Source organism: Prunus mume, linkage group LG3, assembly GCF_029339155.1.
Source record: "Prunus mume cultivar Tortuosa linkage group LG3, ASM2933915v1, whole genome shotgun sequence".
NCBI classification, from domain to species: Eukaryota; Viridiplantae; Streptophyta; class Magnoliopsida; order Rosales; family Rosaceae; genus Prunus; species Prunus mume.
The window spans coordinates 7949188-7970665 of record NC_142700.1 but is presented as its reverse complement, the minus strand read 5'-3'; the positions used below and the strand labels follow the sequence as shown (position 1 = coordinate 7970665).

At 39.9% G+C, this 21478-nt stretch overlaps 2 protein-coding genes across 2 annotated transcripts; both read right to left on the bottom strand.

The window, feature by feature from the left end:
• Window positions 1–1844: 1844 nt before the first annotated feature.
• LOC148918625 (uncharacterized) lies at window positions 1845–2471 on the bottom strand. Its single transcript, XM_089047741.1, has one exon. The coding sequence runs from the start codon at window positions 2372–2374 to the stop codon at window positions 2042–2044; it is 333 nt and encodes a 110-aa protein (XP_088903867.1). The 5' UTR covers window positions 2375–2471; the 3' UTR covers window positions 1845–2041.
• A 12571-nt stretch (window positions 2472–15042) lies between these two features.
• Window positions 15043–15669, bottom strand: LOC148918624 (uncharacterized). Its single transcript, XM_089047778.1, has one exon. It carries the CDS (start codon window positions 15571–15573, stop codon window positions 15241–15243), a length of 333 nt encoding a protein of 110 aa, XP_088903904.1. The 5' UTR covers window positions 15574–15669; the 3' UTR covers window positions 15043–15240.
• Between the last annotated feature and the right edge of the window lie 5809 nt (window positions 15670–21478).

The following is a 21478-nucleotide window of genomic DNA, read 5'->3' as shown; positions in this document are numbered from 1 at the left end:
AATAACCTCAACACAATAAAGTAGGGGTGGTTGCAGTTCGGTAACCGCTAATTTTTACTCAAACGACAAACCGACCGACTATTTGCGGTTTGGTGATTTTTAAAACCGCAAGTTCTCAAGCATTCACAAAAATATAAATTCACAACCTAAATAAATAAATACACAACCTCAATTTCTCAAGCATATATAAATTCACAATCTCCTCAACTTCTCAAGCATTTACAACCTGAGAAAATTAAAGTTACAATTACAAGCATTCCAATTAAAGTTAAACTTCTCAAGCATTCCAATTCCAAATCCTTTAAAGTTACAAACCAAAAGGAAAATGTAAAGCAAAATGAATTAAAGTTACAATCAAAAAGAAAAATCCAATTCAAAGTTAATTAAAGTTACAAACTAAAAGGAAAATGCAATGCTCAATGTTACAAACTAAAGTTACAAACTCAAGTGTTGGTGGTGAGTGGATTTGAAGAATCCCGTTGTGTTGTTTGAGCACCAATGTTATCTACAAATAAAACAACATAGTTTAATACATTTTATTATAAGAAGAAGCATAAATAACATTAGCGTAAATAAACTAATTACTTACAAGTTGTCATATGTTCTATTTCCTTATAGAACCTCATCATCCGTGCAGCTATACTTTGCGGTTTGCGGTAACTGCAAGTTTTGAAAATCAAATACCGCAACCGCAACCGCAAATCTGGTTCGGTTCTTAATACCGCAAATGCGGTTCGGTTTACCGAGCGATTGCGGTTTCATTGCGGTAAATTGTCGGTTGGTTTTTGCGGTTTTTAGGTTTAAAATGCCACCCTTACAATAAAGCGATCAGATAGTTGCTAATGGCGAGACTCATAAGGAGTAGTCTCTGCTAGAGAAAAAGTGGAAGCGTTCAATGCGTATAACAAGTAAACATGAGTGATTGCATGTTGTCTAATGTGTCATTATACATAATAAAAGCACTTTTGATAAAAATTTACCAAACACTTTGACTACTCAAACAACTTTTTCAAATACCGTTTACCAAAACCTTAGCAGCTTTATTTTACAGCTGATTATTCTCACAGCACAGCAGAAACAACTGTTTTTTTAAGCACATCAATGCCAAACTAGCCCCTAGAACTTAGAAGCCATATTTTCTTTGCATTGTCATGGCCCAAACGTTAATAAAAAAAAAGTATGGCCTCTTTGCATTGCCAATGCCATTGTGATTAAAAGTCCAGTTAATAATGTATACGTGGACTCTCTCTCTCTCTCTCTCTCTCTCTCTCTCTCTCTCTCTCAATTATACAATAGTACTGTACTAAATATAGATGGATTGGGAAAAGAAAAAAAAAAGAATTTTCAAATTAAAGATTAAAGGCCTTTTCAAGAAGCAAATAAATGCGTCTTATATTTAAAAGTTCAAATATTGTAGTTTAGACGATCACTTATATTAAAAACAACATACAATTAAATACTTAAATGACTAAAATAATAATATAGATGGATCAATATGTATATATATTTATATGCACATGCATATATATATGTCATTTGATCGTTATTGAGAATAAGTAGATCTGGGGGTTCATGACATATATATTAATATATATATATATATATATATATAATATTTCTATGCATAGTCGCACATTCCATTGTCACAAGAAGCGCCTTTCTTGCAGTGGTTGGAGCACTTGCCACAGTTTTGATTGTGAGACATTGGATTCATACAATGAGTGTTGCAGGATATATATCTCTGAGCTGATGCATCTCTTCCCACAAGAACCACAGTTGGATATGTCAACTCCGCACATTTGCTTGGGCCCATGCATAATATGCTGCTAATTAACACAAAGTCATGACTCTGGAATTTGTGTTGCTCTCATTAGTGAAAATAAATATAAAATTACAGATCACAATCCCATATTCTTATTTCAGGGTCCTTATAAATTATTTTCATGTATAAAAGTATAGCTGCGCAATTAATATTGCAATATCCTTATTCCTTCTCGATCCAGTAGCAGTGATCTATCTGCTGCGTCATGATAATTAGTGTTCATGCATAGCTGCACAGTCCATACGCACATGAAGTGCCTTTCTTGCACGCGTTGTTGCAGCTGCCGCAGTTTTCATTGTCCGAGTTCGGATTCACACACTTACCTTCGCAGCAAATCTCTGAGTACTTGCATTTCTTCCCACACTTGCCGTAGGCAAGGAAGCGGCTTCTTAGAGAAGTGCTTTTTCCAAACTGGTTTTTGGTTTCGTCCTTTGCATCAGTATTGTTTTCCTCATTGAAGAATGATTCTTCTTCTTCTGGTATTGCAGAGAGAGTAGTGATGGCTGAAGCTATTAGCATGGCAAGCAATAGAAAAACCATGAAGCCTTTCATGATGTTTGTTTGGAGTGTATAAAAACAGAGAGAGAGAGTGAGACCGAGAGAGATTTCTAAAGGTGCTTAGAAGATTTTGGGATGGAGAAGCATGTAGGCTCGGAAAAGTATAAATAGAGAAGAAGAATGTGAAGGCGGTCTAAAATTCGTAAAATCTTTTAGCGCGGCTTAGGAGAGATTAGCGGTCGTAAGCTGAGAACATGGGAGTCTCAGTGAATCCCTCATCAGTTTGTTAATTTGCTGTGTCGTTTGGAGACTTTTGGCCCCATTGTCAAACAAAAACTCCACACTTGTAACACTAGCCGTCGTTTTTTATTTGACAATCGATATAAGCCACGCTTCAAGGCACTCGTCGAGGCATAGCAGTGGCAAATCTCCTCAGGTGTTTCGCAGTTATCACGCTTTGCGCATGCTATGGTTTGTAAGATGCTTATTCCTCACGAAGAAGAAGACCTGGCAGATTTGACGAAGCCCATCAAATGCACACCCGCAAAATCATACCTTTCTGTTTTTCCGAAAACTGGCCCAAATATGCGATGGGTTGATAATAACAAAATTACCTCTCAACTTAAGATACAATTAAAGAAGAAATTCATCCAAATTCCTCCCATCCATAAGTTGAAAATTCATCCTGTGATTTACGTAACTTACAAGCACTGCACCAAATTGGAGCTTATATGACTTGATATTTACGGCATGCTTTTTATTCGTGTTGTTAATAATTCATGTTTATGGCATATGACAAACCAAAGAGACATACAGCTAAGTATATATGGCTGCTTAACTTGGAAGCATGCAGGTTAGAAAGAGCTATAAATAGAGAGAGGGAGAAGAATCAATATATTAATTATACTCGAATTAGGTGAGTATGAGTAAGAAACATGCATAAAACAACTTAGAGAGAGAAAGATTATTATTGATGAAGAAACATGCAGGTTAGGCAAGCTGCTTATTTCCTGGGGTCATGCATAATATGCTGCTAATTTACACAACGTCATGACTCTGGAATTCGCCTTGCTTTCATTAGTGAAAATAAATATATAATTACAGACAGGATCATTTGATTTTCAATCCCATATTCTTATTTCAAGGGTCCAAGAAACCAAACTAACCATGATTAATTAACTAGCTAAAGAATGTTGTTAGCAGGGATGTCTCATTTCTTTAGTTTAAAGATTTGGCATATGCTGTTTTAGCAAGTATAATTAAATCATTTTTTATTTTTTATTCAGCTTCTCCCATTTCTTTGCAACTGATTTGAATTAATTTGGTAGGTCGACGTCGTGTATGTATCGAAGAAAAGGAATGAGCTAGAATGTGTGTAAAGATTGGATAGATGGAGAAGCATGCAGGGGCTGAAGAAGTATATGTAGAGTGGCGTGAGGGCTGACAGAGGTGATCAACGTGTGGGGAATATTTGCATGGTTGGTCTAATTCAAGGGGCCGTACAAAACGTTAATTCATCAGTAAACAAACTTATGCTTCCGAAGAATATATTACGTATTCTAGAAATTAGGTGAATAAGAATAGAGAAATTAAAGCCTGCACAAATTATACGGGAAGATTCTTGGGCTTGTTTCCTAACTGGGCTCGCATGCCAGTATAATTACAATTACAAAAACTCCAGACTAAAGAAAAGTTGTTATCAATATCAATTCAGTATCATTTTGACCAACTTTTAAAGTGAATATATATATATATATATATATATTTGGCGTATGCTGTTTTCCTTACAACTAATAACTATAGCTAGCTACGCTTGTCGCGTTGTTCGATTTTATCTCGGGCACCAATATAGACGTGAGTCTTGACCATACAAATTACAATTAAGATGCCAAAATGCCTTGCAACTAAATTCCTTATATGTACCAAACTGAAATGTATTATATAATAAAATAAATGTAATTGTTTTTATCTTGTTTTAAAATATAGGGAAGCTTTGTATGCATGTACAGAATATCAGACACCGACCGCAATGTGATGATATATGCTTCAAATTAAATAAAAGAATATATATTTCGCTATGATAATTGGTTCTAGAAGTGTTTAGAAATTAGAATAGGTCTTCCAATATCACTAGGTTGATTGTTCTAAATTCTAATCAATTCATCACTGCTCTGGTTCTGGTTTGCTAGGGTATTACAAGCCCAACAACCGTCTTGTGCCCTTATTTATTGTGCTTTAAAAAAGACAACTTAGTTTCAAGTTCTCCACTCTATATATGCCAAATAAAGCTCAGAGAAAAAAAAATAAAAACAAAAACTCTAAAGGAAAGGCTCCGGGAACACTTAACCCCTTCTTCTTCTTCTCCATAAGAAGTGTCTTATCGAAGGCCCTTAAATGAGACCCTATCTCTTAACCGTTTAATCAAATTAGTTCGTCGTTAATATACAACTAAAAAAGAAATTCATCCAAATTCCTGCCATCAATATGCGCGCGAGTTGGAAGAATAAAAAATAAAAAGGAAGAGGTTGAATCCTGGTGATATATTATATCTGACAAGTAACTAACATCAACAAATAATAAGAACTTTTTTAATTAAGGGATGATAACATTGATGATTCCTTACAATAAACAATTTATTGGCAAAGCCCATCGAATGGTGACGGTTAGCTAGCCCTTATTCCTTGCAATTAATATTACGTGTCGTTGGCAGTGCCGACGTGTGAGCTATGGAGTTCCGTCCCTCGGTTGGACTACTCATTCTGGGCCGGGTTAGTGTTCGGAAATCCTGCGTACCAGCTAACAATCCCCCGGTTGGATTGTTTCCCCGGTACATTAGTATGGAGAGAAGTATATATTATATTATAGTTATAGATATAGATATAGATATATATATATATATATATATATATAGTGTTTATGGGTTGATGAGAGTTGCATATCTTTGGGAATGGACTTGTGATTTGAGATTTAGAGATTTATTGGACTTTGGGATAATGTGTTTTAAGTATTTGGATTATGAATTGTGAAACTGCATGCTAGAGCATTATTTTTACATGGTGGGGTTATTATGTTGATTTAAAATGTGAACTTTATTTTTGTCCACTAACATATTTCTGTTTTGCGCCCCCCAGGCAGTAGTTGCTTTTGGAAGCATTGGAGCAGGTTGCGAGCTCCAAATTTTTCATCCGTAGATAGGACTTGTGTAAATTCCTTCTACTCAACTATTTGTTGTAAACAAATTCTGTTAGATGCTCTGTTATCGCCCATGTTAGGCGGTTACTTGAGGCCGGAGGCCACTTTATCTTGGATTGTTGTATGTTAAAAGCATGTTGGCAGTTGGGATTTATAGTATGTAAATTATGCAGGTTAAATATTGTTGGGTTTGAGCATTTTACAGGGGAGACTCTACCAAAATTTTGGTAGGATGTCTTGGGTTTTTAGTAAGTGGGCCCACATCGGTGTGATGTCGGCACCAAGACGGGTCCGCCGGTTTGAGAGAAATTCTGGGCCGGTCCTGTCACCCAAGACCTATCTTCGTTAGTGCACTTTTGAATCATAGTGAAGAGGAGTCCTATCATCAACTGCTACTTGAGTATAAAGATGTGTTTGCTTTACAGTCAAACTTGGAACACGCCCAATCAAACAAACTCAACGTCACTTCCGTTCAGAGCTCTTAATTCAAATCGAAGCCGAAGTTGACAAGTTGATCACCGCCGGATTTATTAGGGAGGTGAAATACCCGACGTGGATAGCGAACATCGTTCCGGTGAAGAAGAAAATCACTGGACAAATTCGTAATTGTGTTGACTTCCGAGACTTAAACGAGGCTTGCCCGAAGGATGACTTTCCATTGCCCATAATTGAGCTCATGGTTGATGCAACCACAGGTCATGAAGTCTTATCTTTCATGGATGGTTCATCTGGATACAATCAAATAAGAATGTCGCCAGAGGACGAAGAACTTACAGCCTTCCGCACTCTAAAGGAATTTACTGTTACAAGGTGATGCCATTTGGCCTCAAGAATGCAGGTGCGACCTATCAACGTGCAATGCAAAAGATCTTTGGTGACATGCTTCACAAGAATGTCGAGTGCTACGTTGATGACCTGGTGATCAAGTCAAAAAGAAGAGAAGATCACTTGAAAGACTTGAGAATGATGTTTAACAGATTGTGGAAGTACCAACTCAAGATGAACCTATTGAAGTGTGCTTTCGGTGTCACGTCAGGTAAATTTCTTGGTTTCATCGTTAAACATCGAGACATTGAAGTAGACTAGACTAAGATTAAAGCCATCCGAGGTATGCCCGAGCCAAGAAATTTACGTGAGTTGAAAAGTTTACAAGGGCGTTTCAAACTTAGCAGGAAGGTGCCAGCCGTTCAGTCGCCTTATGAAAAAAGATGTTCCATTTGTTTGGGATGAAGCTTGTCACAATGCATTTGAAAGCATAAAGAAGTACCTATCGAGTTCACCACTGTTAGGAGCTCCCATTCCAGGCAAACCACTCATATTGTACATTGCGGCTCAAGAGAGGTCAATTGGAGCCCTGTTGGCGTAAGAGAATGAGTCACATAAGGAGCAACACTCTATTATCTAAGCCGAACTCTTACTGGTCCCGAACTGAACTACACACCTATATAAAAGACGTGTCTTGCACTTGTCTTTGCTATTCAAAAGTTAAGGCACTACATGCAAGCGTTCACGGTTCATCTAATTGCACGAGCTGACCCGGTGAGGTACGTTATGTCAAAACCAGTCTTGACGGGCGCGTTTAGCCAAGTGGGCGTTACTTCTCAATCAATATGAAATCATCTACACTCTAGCAAGGGCAGTAAAGGGGCAAGCTGTTGCAGATTTCCTAGTCGATCATCCAATTCCAGCAGATGGGAAATTTTAGATGACTTACCGAGCGAACAAGTCTTCTTCGACGTTTCTCCTGCTTGGATGATGTTTTTTAACAGATCAGCTCGTAAAGATGGGGTAGGGGCTGGCGTAGTCTTCGTGTCACCCGAGAGACACGTATTGCCCTATTCATTTTCTTTAAGTGAACTTTACTCGAACAACGTTGCAGAATACCAGGCTTTGATCATGGGCTTACAAATGGCCGTAGAGATGAAGATATCGAGCTTAGAAGTATATGGTGACTCCATGTTAGTGATCAACCAATTGTTGACCCACTACGAAGTTAGGAAGGATGATCTAATTCCATATCATCAAATGGCCACGCAATTACTGGAAAGGTTTGACTTTGTGACGCTGGAGCATGTGCCAAGAAAAGACAACCAAATGGCAGATGCCTTAGCCAATCTTGCCGCTACGTTGGCGTTGACAAAAGATGAAGCGGTGAATCTTCCAGTTTGCCAACGTTTCCATTAACACTTGGGGCATCGCAAGAAGGAGCCAATGTTATCTCGGTATTATTCATTAACATTGACGATTGGAGGCAACCTTTAATTGATTATCTTGAGCATGAGAAACTGCCAGATGATTCGAGACACCTCGATTCGTTTATTATAAAGAGATTCTATACTGTCGTTCATTCGAAGGCCTGTTTCTAAGATGCTTGGGGGAAGAAGATGCATCCAAAGCAATAAAGGAGGCTCACTCAGGTATTTGCAAAGCTCATCAATCAGGGCCAAAACTACATTTTCAAATAAAGAGGATGGGCTACTATTGGCCGACTATGGTTAAAGATTGCATGGATTATGTGAAGAAATGCCAAGCATGTCAATTCCATGCCAACTTTATACATCAGCCGCCGGAGCCGCTACCTCCTACAATTGCTTCATGGCCATTTGATGCGTGGGGCATTGATGTGGTGGGACCAATAGCACCCAAATCTTCTGATGGTGATTCTTACATCCTTACAGTCACATACTACTTTTCAAAATGGGCAGAAGCTGTACCTTTAAAGGAAGTGAAGAAAGAAAACGTAGTAAACTTTATCAAAGTGAATATCATTCATCGGTATGGTGTGCCGCGCTACATCATCACAGATAATGGAAAGCCATTCTCGAACCGGTTGATGGATAAATTGTGTGAAGACTTCAGTTTCAAACAACGCAACTTTTCAATGTACAATGCCCTAGCCAACGGTCTTGCGGAGGCGTTCAACAAACTCTTTGCAACATGTTGAAGAAAGTTGTTGGAAGAACCAAGAAAGATTGGCATGAAAGGATAAATGAAGCATTGTGGGCTTATCGGACGACATACCGGACGCCTACTCAAGCTACATCATACTCACTCGTGTATGGCGTGGAAGCAGTCTTGCCTCTAGAAAGTCAAATTCCATCATTGAGGATGGCCGTGCAAGAGGGATTAACAAATGAAGAGAATGCAAAGCTACGTCTCCAAGAGTTAGAAGCACTAGACGAAAAGAGACTCGAAGCGCAACAATGCTTAGAGTGTTATCAAGTAGGAGATCTTGTCCTCGCATTACGTAGACCTATCATCACAACACACAAAATCGGAAGCAAGTTTACTTCGAAATGGGATAGGCCCTACTTAGTTCAAGAAGTGTACACAAGTGGATCTTTCAAGATCATAGCCGAGGATGGTTTAAGAGTCGGTCCTATCAACAGAAAGTTCTTGAAACGATACTACGCATGAAATGATACCAAGCTCCTAGCCCGCATGAGCCTAAACTGCGTACGGCATCCAAAAAAAAAAGGCTTGTTGGATTGAAAACCCGAAAGGGCGGTCCAAGCAAAAGTTAGAGCACAAGAAAGTCCGTTGAACTGAAAACCCGAAAGGGCAGCTCAAGCAAAAGTTAGGACACAAAAAAAAAGTCCCTTGAACTACATGATGACTTGATCCCTTTTCACCGAGGGTACGTAGGCAGCTTGGATAAATAATTCCAAGTTCAGTCACATCAAAATAAAAACAAAGGGTTTCCTCATCAATCCGAACCATTCAAAAAAAATAATGAAATAAGAAAGTGCTTTTATTTCATTATGAAAGTTAACTAGTAAACATCAACACTTTGACAAGTTCAAAGAGAAATATAAATAAAGCAAAGAAAGTTTACAACAACAAAAGTTTGCTATTTCCAAGACAAGTCCTTAAAGCCGTTATGCAATCTCTCAAAAGAAACTCGTAACGCATCTAAAGTCTTAGCATCAGCAGTGGATAATACAGGAGCTTCTTCAACTGCAATCTTATCCTCTCTCAAATGGGCAACCTCACCATGATGATAAGAAAGTTGTGCATCACTCTTTGAAAGCGATTCGTTTAATTGACGCAGTCTTGACTCCAATTGCTCTTGTTCTCTCTTCAACTCCTCCATATGCATGTTGGCAGATTTAACAGACTCAAGTATCGAAAATTGATGAACCTCTTCAGCTTGTTGCAGAGCCAAGGCAACAGAAAGTGACAAGTCGACAGCAGCTAAACGATCACTTTGAACCTCGGGAGACAGCTTTTGGGAGTAAGCAGAGTGTGCAGAACAAAAGTCGATGCGGTCACCATAAGTGCATCAATCATAGCTCGTAGGGATAAGACGTCCACCCCTACATTGTCAAGGGTAGTCAACAACTTGCCAATCTCATCTTTGAATAAAGGAAGCCTTTCCAATAAAGCCTTCAAGATTATGCTTTTTATTTGGTTGCCCAGAACGGAAACTACTTTGCGAAGGGTTTTGTTTGCAACACCTAATTTCGGTTCCCCACATGTCATTTCGGAGGTTGATGCATGAGTAGCCGGCTTTAACAAATGTTGATGCACAAGCGAACCTACATTGATGAGTAATGGTTAAGCAAGTAGAATCAAAGATTTCTAAATACGGAGCATGATAAAGATTGGAATCATACCTCTTAGGCTAACACCTGAACCATTTATTGGGCGCAAAGCATCATTTTCCTCTTCGATAGGAAAATGATTAAGTGGCACAAGCTCGGACACAGTAGGGACATGATGCACTACTTCTCCCTAAAATATATATATATATAATTAATTAATTAATATATATATGTATAAAAAAGGGAGGCTCAAGGTGAAATAAAATACATACCTCGTTCATTAGAACCGGTTGTGAAACAGCGGGCACATCACAAAAGAATGTGTCATCAAGTGGGTATGCCGTGTCCAAATCACAATAAAGAGGTCCGACGTTTGTCTTCTTATGCCTAAAGTTGACTTCACTATCTTCATTGCTGCTTATATGCCCTAGCTTCAAATTGCGAATTCGTTGACCAAGGGGAATGAAATCTTCCTGGAAATCTGCCACACTTTCTGTTTCTCCTTTATCATTAGGGACTTGAGTTGAAGGAACATCCACCGGAGATGGGTGTTGAACTTGAGGAACAGGAGTCGTAGAACTACCTTCAACTTCTGGATGAACTTGGAGCGCTCTACCGCGGGTGAGTTTATCATGAACTGAAACTTCGTGGCCTTGAGACTTAAGAGATTTTAGCTAAGAAAGTGATGATGACTTACCTACAGTTGAGATTGTCTTTAATTTTGTAGATTCAAAGCGATGCACATTTGACCACCAAATAACATAGTCGGATGTGACCTCAAACTCTCGGATATTGTCCTTAGTGGGTAGGGTTATTGCAGATGCACTGCCACTCTTCAAGCATGATTTCCAATGTGAGTACACTGATAGCATAGTACCATTCCGGACGTCATCTTTAAGTTCTCCTGGCACATGTTGTACATATTATTGTCTACTAAACCAATGCGGGCTATAAGATTGGATGACTCAATTGTTTTCTTGTCGTAGAGAAACAAATCCCGAACGAAGGCATATCAAATACTCAAAGTCTTCTTTAGAAATATGATCTTCATCAGTCAGTTGTTTGCATTTCGAAAATACTCTTGCCAAACGGCTCGAGCTGTCGAATCTTCAAAAAATTTCGCCGAAAGTCTTCCGGAAAACCTTGCCATGATAGGAATGGACTTCTCGGAAGATGATGTAAAATGTGTGTCGAAGTATTCGCCCAACCATCCATACACATAATGGAAAGGTAGAACAGTTGTGCAATTTCCTGGATGATCTGCACTAGAAATATCGTTCAGCCCCTTGTAAATGCTGGCCAATACTGGAACTACTAGGCCAAATGATACACCGTGCGCCATTCGATTGGCAACTTTGAAAACCCTTGGTCTGATCAAAGTTACGTCGTCTTTGGAAAATACAAATTTGCACAACCAGCAAGCAAGGAATGCAGCCAAGTAGGATTTTTCCATGTCTTCATTAGCTATACCCAAATCTTCAAAAACCCCTTCCTCTTCCTCAGTGCGCTTCGGTGTTGTCAGAATGATACCAGATGGATCAAAGTCCTCCTTTGGCTTTTGTGACTTGTTCCGCATGGTTTTCCTTGAAGGCTTTTTATACTTGAATGGCCATCGATACCAGTACTTTATCCAAGCAGTCATTCTCACTCCAGATTTTCCTTTAGAATCCTGTAAAATCTTGTGATACGCTAAGAATAAGTAGCGACAAATGTGTGGGATATAAGACACGCCTTTATGATCCTTCCTGTTGAGACTCTCAGTGGTTGGAATAACTTCATCATAAAATCGACCTGTAATAGGGAGACCACCAATTTCATGAAGATCCCAAAGGAAAATAGACATTTCTCCTTGCGACGTATGAAGAGTATTCGTTGTAGGACACCAGTACTCGCAAAAGGCTCGAATGACTGGAGCATGTCGATCATAGCTAAATAATGAGGCAAATACTGCATTATATAGACCCGTGCTCTTAAGAACCTGAGTACTTCTACTTACCACATCTTCAAGCCACTCCCAGTAATACTCGGTAAATGTAGATTCACCGTGTCGGGAGAGCAGAACTCCAATTCACTACTCCATTATGGATTTGATCGCTAAGAAGCTCGAACGTCTTTGGTGAACTAGTATCCGTATGATGGGAGGACTTTAACTGTAAAACAGTGGAGTGAAGGTCCTTATCTGTAGACTTTGATTTTTGAAGTTGCTGAGTTGACAAAACACCTCTTGAGACCAAGACAGAATATGAAGAGAATTGTCCACCTCAGATACTTCGGAAGCTAGGAGAGACACACCTACAAGCAATGTGGTACCTTCGTCCCGGTTATTACTTTCATCCTTAAGAATACTAACGGTGCCTTCTTGAAACACTTGAAGAAGGCCATCTGTATAAGATGAGCGACATGAAACAATATTTAGTATCAAGCTGGTGATTTCATACTTCTTAAAAAAAAAAAAAAAAAAAAAAAAAAGAAGAAGAAAAGAAAAGAAAAGAAAAAAAAAAGGAGCTTACTCGTACAAGTTTGAAAAGTCGGATAAAGGTGGAATGTCTCGAGAAACAATTGTCACTCGTTTTTCCCCACGTAAAGCCTAAGCGCTTGAGCGGGTTTTCACCAAGTCGGAGAGATGGATCAAACCCAAGCGGTATAGGACGTCTACGTTCTTCACTTATCCTCCACTTACGTAAAGCCTAAGCACTTAAGTAGGTTATCACCAAGTCGGAGAGATGGATCAAACCCAAGCGGTATAGGACGTCTACGTTTTTCACTTGCCCCCCACTTATGTAAAGCCTAAGCGCTTGAGCGAGTTATCACCAAGTCGGAGAGATGGTTCAAACCCAAGCGGTATAGGACGTCTACGTTCTTCACTTGTCCTCCACTTACGTAAAGCCTAAGCGCTTGAGCGAGTTATCACCAAGTCGGAGAGATAGTTCAAACCCAAGCTGTATAGGACGTCTACGTTCTTCACTCGTCCTCCACTTACGTAAAGCCTAAGCGCTTGAGCGGGTTATCACCAAGTCGGAGAGATGAATCAAACCCAAGCGGTATAGGACATCTACGTTTTTTTCACTTTCTTTCAAAGTACCTATTGTAAAATATATATATATATATATGTATAAATATCATCATATAAAATAAAATAAAAATGATTGAAAGAGTAATAGATGTGCAGTAGCGAAAAAAAAAAGAAAAATAAAGAGGGGTTATTTCGAGCTGTTTGGACCAGCCCAATTTGTCGAATGAATGGGCAGCTTTGCCCACTTCTCAGCCCGGCATGAAGATCCGGCAGATGCTCCTGCGCAGCCTAGCGTCAACCACCAAGGCCCATCGTCGCCTGCCCAAGCTCCAGCGCACAGCCCATGTTGCACCAGGCCCAGCTCATGTCTCAATCTCGCAGCCCAGCTTCTCCTCCTGCGCAGCCCACCTCGCGCACCAAGCCTGACGCCTCCTTGCTTCCACTTCGAGCCCAGCACCTTGTTGCCTCAAATTCAAGCTCAACACACGCAAGCCTGAGCCTGCCTACCCTTCCACCTTCCAATCTTGCTTCCACAACAGCAACCAAAAAAAGAATGGGTTCAAGCTTACCAACAAGTTGCTTGATAGACCAACAGACGAGTTCATGCGGCTGTAGAAAAATATCAACGTCAGTTTTTTTTTTTCAACTGGCGGCTGTAGGCATATATATATGAAAATCAAACACGAAAAAAAAGGGGGCCCATTCTCACCACTTTGACGGCTGAAAATTCAAGGATGCAAACTTCAAAGTTGTAGACCTTCTTGCCGACAATAGGAGTTTTTCTGCTGTTCTATTTGGTTGATCTCAATATTCATGAACGTAGTGCAATTTAAAGAAGCCAAAGACCATCAAAGCTCCTAGTGGTGCTAGGGTTTCTTGTTCCAAGTTTACCAAACACTTTGACTACTCAAACAACTTTTTCAAATACCATTTACCAAAACCTTAGTAGCTTTATTTTACAGCTAATTATTCTCACAGCATAGCAGAAGCAGCTGTTTTTTTTTAAGCACATCAATGCCAAACTAGCCCTTAGAACTTAGAAGCCATATTTTCTTTGCATTGTCATGGCCCAAACGTTAATAAAAAAAAGTATGGCCTCTTTGCATTGCCAAAGCCATTGTGATTAAAAGTCCAGTTAATAATGTAAACGTGGACTCTCTCTCTCTCTCTCTCTCTCTCTCTCTCTCAATTGTACAATAGTACTGTACTAAATATAGATGGATTGGGAAAAAAAAGAAAAAGAAATTTCAAATTAAAGATTAAAGGCCTTTTCAAGAAGCAAATAAATGTGTCTTATATCTAAAAGTTCAAATATTGTAGTTTAGACGATCACTTATATTAAAAACAACGTACAATTAAATACTTAAATGACTAGAATAATAAATACAGATGGATCAATATGTATATATATTTATATGCACATGCATATATATGTCATTTGATCGTTATTGAGAATAAGTAGATCTGGGGGTTCACGAGATATATATTATATAATATTTCTGTGCATAGTCGCACATTCCATTGTCACAAGAAGCGCCTTTCTTGCAGTGGTTGGAGCACTTGCCACAGTTTTGATTGTGGGACATTGGATTCATACAATGAGTGCTGCAGGATATATATCTCTGAGCTGATGCATCTCTTCCCACAAGAACCACAGTTGGATATGTCAACTCCACACATTTTTTTTGCTGCAGCAATCTGTCCTAGGTGATAGAGAATATTATTGCATGTGTTTTTTCTATGAATAATAATATTGCATGGCCTAAATTCATTCCAAGGGGCACAAAACGTTAACTCAGCAGCAAACAAAAGTTGGGTTTCCGAAGAATATATATATATATATATATATGAACAAGAGACATGCATAAAACAATTTAGAGAGAATGATTATTATTGATGAAGAAACATGCAGGTTAGGCAAGCTGCTTTTGCTTGGGCTCATGCATAATATGCTGCTAATTAACACAAAGTCATGACTCTGGAATTCGTGTTGCTCTCATTAGTGAAAATAAATATAAAATTACAGATCACAATCCCATATTCTTATTTCAAGGGTCCTTATAAATTATTTTCATGTATAAAAGTATAGCTGCGCAATTAATATTGCAATATCCTTATTACTTCTCGATCCAGTAGCAGTGATCTATCTGGTGCGTCATGATAATTAGTGTTCATGCATAGCTGCACAGTCCGTACGCACATGAAGTGCCTTTCTTGCACGCGTTGTTGCAGCTGCCGCAGTTTTCATTGTCCGAGTTCGGATTCACACACTTACCTTCGCAGCAAATCTCTGAGTACTTGCATTTCTTCCCACACTTGCCGTAGGCAAGGAAGCGGCTTCTTAGAGAAGTGCTTTTTCCGAACTGGTTTTTGGTTTCGTCCTTTGCATCAGTATTGTTTTCCTCGTTGAAGAATGATTCTTCTTCGTCTGGTATTGCAGAGAGACTAGTGATGGCTGAAGCTATTAGCATGGCAAGCATTAGAAAAACCATGAAGCCTTTCATGCTGTTTGTTTGGAGTGTATAAAAACAGAGAGAGAGAGAGAGTGAGACCGAGAGAGATTTCTAAAGGTGCTTAGAAGATTTTGGGATGGAGAAGCATGTAGGCTCGGAAAAGTATAAATAGAGAAGAAGAATGTGAAGGCGGTCTAAAATTAGTAAAATCTTTTAGCGCGGCTTAGGAGAGATTAGCGGTCGTAAGCTGAGAACATGGGAGTCTCAGTGAATCCCTCATCACTTTGTTAATTTGCTGTATCGTTTGGAGACTTTTGGCCCCATTGTCAAACAAAAACTCCACACTTGTAACACTAGCCGTCGTTTTTTATTTGACAATCGATATAAGCCACGCTTCAAGGCACTCGTCGAGGCATAGCAGTGGCAAATCTCCTCAGGTGTTTCGCAGTTATCACGCTTTGCGCATGCTATGGTTTGTAAGATGCTTATTCCTCACGAAGAAGAAGACCTGGCAGATTTGACGAAGCCCATCAAATGCACACACGCAAAATCATACCTTTCTATTTTTCCGAAAACTGGCCCAAATATGCGATGGGTTCATAATATCAAAATTACCTCTCAACTTAAGATACAATTAAAGAAGAAATTCATCCAAATTCCTCCCATCCATAAGTTCAAAATTCATCATGTGATTTACGTATCTTACAAGCATTGCACCAAATTGGAGCTTATATGACTTGTTATTTATGGCATACTTTCTATTCGTGTTGTTAATAATTCATGTTTATGGCATATGACAAAGCACGCCTTAAAAGAGAGTAATGTGTGTCGTTCATAACTGATATTTACGGTATATGAAAACACGCCTTAAAAAGGTAATTTGTGTCTTCTAACGCCGTGATTGTATATGACAGGACCCGTCCCGAATTTCCGGAACCCGAGGCGACGAACCTGCGGAGACCCCGGCATCACACCCACGCCGGGTTCACTCCTTAAATCTATGTCCTCATTTACCGAGAGAGGATTAAGGGCACGAGACTTTCTGCCAAATTTGCAGAGTCTCCCCTGTAAATTGAACGTTTCCCCAAAATTTCCACCTGCATAAAACACATTTTATAACCCAACCGGCAGCACGCACAATATAATCTCATGCAATTTACACAAATGGCCTCCGGCCTTCAAATGATTCTAGCAGAACTGCCCACCATGTTTTTAAAATAACTTAATACATCAAACATGCATATAACAAATTCAAAATCTATTCATGCCCACCTTCACTCACTCAGTCCACAGGACAAGCCTCAATTCAACCAAGTTTCGGGACCAACAACAAGGTCCGAACCAATCTCAATAAGACCACCTAAGTGGAGTCTAAGCTGTGGCTGCACCTAGTAACTTCAGGCTGCCTACGTACCCTACTAAGGGATCAAGCCACACGTAGCTCTTACGCATCTATCATGGCTCCTAATATCAAATAAACCATTACCGCCACACAAATACATACATTCTAGGATCTATTCATCACAACTCACCAAACACAATCACAATATCACCCCGCATACGACGGGACGCACCCGGCCTCGTATGGGACCTATCCGCACGCCGGATAAACCTATGACACGTGAGAACCCATCAACATATCACATAATCCCCTCATATGACGGGACGCACCCGGCCACGTGTATGGTCATCAACACGCCGGCTAATCCAAAGATCTGCGCGTGCGACCTCACCGGGCCGGCTACATTCTCACCCCCTCACACAATCATATCTCCCCTCATACGTCCGGGGCGCACCCGGCCACGTATGGGAGTGCATCAACACGCCGGCTAATCCAAAGGCGTGCGACCTCTGTTGGCCTGGCTACATTCTCACCAGCCACACGGGTTTAAAGGCCTCAACATGATCACGATATGAGGGGTACGTGGGGTAGTGCGTATAGCACTGTAAACTAACATTCGATCGCTTTATTTACCTTTATACATCCACACAATTAAATATATAAAATATAATTTCTACTCCTATACAAACCTCAACCCTGGTATAGCATCTGATAATTCCGCAATTTAAATCATATAATAATATCCTAAATTCACGTATAAACCATTTAACTCAACAATGCTCAAGACCTGTCACTAAGGTCATTCTAACCCTCCTGGGATGGTAGAACTACAACAAAAGTCTAGCGGTCAACCCAGGGTCAAACTACCCAAACTTGGTCAAACAGGCTCGCGGGGCCCACGACCTCCAAATTATAATCCGAAAGTTCCTATAGGTTCTACAAAGTCTAGGGCACACGTCCACGCAAGTTTGGTCCAGATCGACGGTCGGATCGTTCACGATCGTCGATCGGACGGTCACTAAAACCTAACCCTAGGGTTGGCATTTTCGGAGAATCCGGGACTCCATTTTACGATCCGTCGAGTCCTATACGATCCTGGTAATACCTAGATCAACATATTATAATTTTAGGACCATCCAACGGTCCAAACCTAGCGAACCCGGAAAATACGCGATATGCGATATCCGTTCGGAACTCTAACGATATCCAAAATGAGATCCGAGCACACCTCGCGCTCGTGACATCGAGAGGATCATAGTGGGACAAAATGCCCTCACCACGGTGCCACGCGCAGCCACCGCGCGCAGCGTGGGTGTCTAAAGCAATATCGCATTCTGGAAAACTTCCAAATCGTGAGCCAAGACTCCTACCTAGGTAATACACCTAATTTGGAGTCACTTTTGTTCTTGGGCATACCCCAAAAATTGATCGGAGGTGGCGGAATCGCGATCGCAAAACCGGCCGAACCCTAAATGGAAAATCGGATGATGTACACTCAAAATCGATGCAAACCTACTCAACCATCAGCTAGAGCTCGGAAAATAGGTGAGAAACCATACCTCACTTGCGGAATCGGTGGCGGACGACGGAGAACGAAGCCGGCGAAGTTTCGCGAAACGAGTTGTTTCTTGATTTTCGGCGAAATCCGTGGTGGTGGTGAGACTGGTGGGGTAGGAAGAGGCGACGCCGGTCATTTTCCGGCCCGTCAAGTTTAGTAGCCGGGCGAGAGCACGGCCGGCCAAACGTGGCGGTTTCCGCCATCGCGAACCCGAGGAGAGAGAAGGAGACGCGCGGAGAGAGAGAGAGAGAGAGGGGGCAATTCCGTCTTTTAACCAAAAATCTATTTCAAAATTTTTACGATTATGCCACTGAGCTGCATTTGATCATATCTCTCTCGTTACAACTCCGATTCGAGCCCACTACGTGTCTACGGACTCATCTCACCGGGCTCTACGCAACGGTACAACCGAAATTCCCAAATTCCTTCCGGATAATAAAATGACTAAAATACCCTATCTCACGGATAAATTCTCAATTCCATTGAAATAAATTAAAACATAGGATAAATTTGAAATCGGAGTGTTACAGTATATACACGTGATATATATATATATGTATATATATTACGGACTGAGTATGTCGTAATATATAAATTCATTTTTTCTTCCAAACCCTCCAAAATATTTGCAATCTGCTAAAAATATAAGATTTTTTTTAATCTCCTATAATATCCCAGATCGACCAACAGAGAGGGTGATGTGCCTTATATATACATGCCCACCTCTGTCTAGCACGATGCCTTTTGGGAGCTCACGCAGAGTCATGGGAACCACGAAATTAAGCGAGTTGAGGCTAGAGCTATCCCAGGACGGGTGACCCACTGAGAAGTTGGTTGTGAGTTCCCGAAACAAAACCATGAGGGCAGAGAGGAGCCCAAAGCGGACAATATTGTGCTACGGCGGACACGATCCTGGTGTGACATTTCCTCTTTTGTTTTTCATTCAGACCTGAACGTTCTCATCACTTCTCTCTCTCCATCTCTTTCTCTAACAATTTCTGGATTCTCTCTCACAGTTAATCAAGAACTTCAACTCCTTGTTTGCTAGAAGACTACTATTGCTTGAGCCGTATTGCTTTGAAGCTGAATTCTCTATGACATTACAAAGGTGCGATTCTCTAATGCCCTAACTCCTAATGCTTGATTATGAATTTTCTTATAGTTTAGAATCATGTTCCCTACTGCATTCATGTGGTTAGGAGGCCTCGTTGTCTTTTATTCTTGATTTATGCCACTTCGCACATTATTTTCATTTTTCAATTTATTTAAATATTCATCGTTTCTGTACGTCTTCGATTCAGTGTTCAAAAAAGCGTGCGAAGTGGCGCTCAACTATAGCTGCTCCACTCCGCCCACGCTAACGTGTGACCGATAACTTTTTCTCCACTAACCGTCAAAGTTATTAATCAAGATGCCTAAAGGTCTTGAGGACCAAATAACCATGAGGACAACCAAGAGACATACAAGCCACGGGGGCTAGAGAACGCAAGAAGCCATGGAGTCGAGAGCGAAATGGTATCAAAGCGAGGCTTGACACAGAGTGTGATGCTAGCTTGGTCTAGGCATCGTGTCATACTCCTTGCTACCAACATGAGAATAGTATTTGGACCAATAAGAGTGAGGCATGAGCCTAGATGACACGATGACCTACCGGTTGGGTGAGTGTCTTGGCTAATAACCTCAACACAATAAAGTAGGGGTGGTTGCAGTTCGGTAACCGCTAATTTTTACTCAAACGGCAAACCGACCGACTATTTGCGGTTTGGTGATTTTTAAAACCGCAAGTTCTCAAGCATTCACAAAAATATAAATTCACAACCTAAATAAATAAATATACAACCTCAATTTCTCAAGCATATAGAAATTCACAATCTCCTCAACTTCTCAAGCATTTACAACCTGAGAAAATTAAAGTTACAATTACAAGCATTCCAATTAAAGTTAAACTTCTCAAGCATTCCAATTCCAAATCCTTTAAAGTTACAAACCAAAAGGAAAATGTAAAGCAAAATGAATTAAAGTTACAACCAAAAAGAAAAATCCAATTCAAAGTTAATTAAAGTTACAAACTAAAAGGAAAATGCAATGCACCAATGTTACAAACTAAAGTTACAAACTCAAGTGTTGGTGGTGAGTGGATTTGAAGAATCCCGTTGTCTTGTTTGAGCACCAATGTTATCTACAAATAAAACAACATAGTTTAATACATTTTATTATAAGAAGAAGCATAAATAACATTAGCGTAAATAAACTAATTACTTACAAGTTGTCATATGTTCTATTTCCTTATAGAACCTCATCATCCGTGCAGCTATACTTTGCGGTTTGCGGTAATCGCAAGTTTTGAAAATCAAATACCGCAACCGCAACCGCAAATACGGTTCGGTTCTTAATACCGCAAATGCGGTTCGGTTTAATGCGATTGCGGTTTCATTGCGGTAAATTGTCGGTTGGTTTTTGCGGTTTTTAGGTTTAAAATGCCACCCTTACAATAAAGCGATCAGATAGTTGCTAATGGCGAGACTCATAAGGAGTAGTCTCTGCTAGAGAAAAAGTGGAAGCGTTCAATGCGTATAACAAGTAAACATGAGTGATTGCATGTTGTCTAATGTGTCATTATACATAATAAAAGCACTTTTGATAAAAATTTACCAAACACTTTGACTACTCAAACAACTTTTTCAAATACCGTTTACCAAAACCTTAGCAGCTTTATTTTACAGCTGATTATTCTCATGCAGAAACAACTGCTTTTTTAAGCACATCAATGCCAAACTAGCCCCTAGAACTTAGAAGCCATATTTTCTTTGCATTGTCATGGCCCAAACGTTAATAAAAAAAAAGTATGGCCTCTTTGCATTGCCAATGCCATTGTGATTAAAAGTCCAGTTAATAATGTATACGTGGACTCTCTCTCTCTCTCTCTCTCTCTCTCTCTCTCTCTCAATTATACAATAGTACTGTACTAAATATAGATGGATTGGGAAAAGAAAAAAAAAAAGAATTTTCAAATTAAAGATTAAAGGCCTTTTCAAGAAGCAAATAAATGCGTCTTA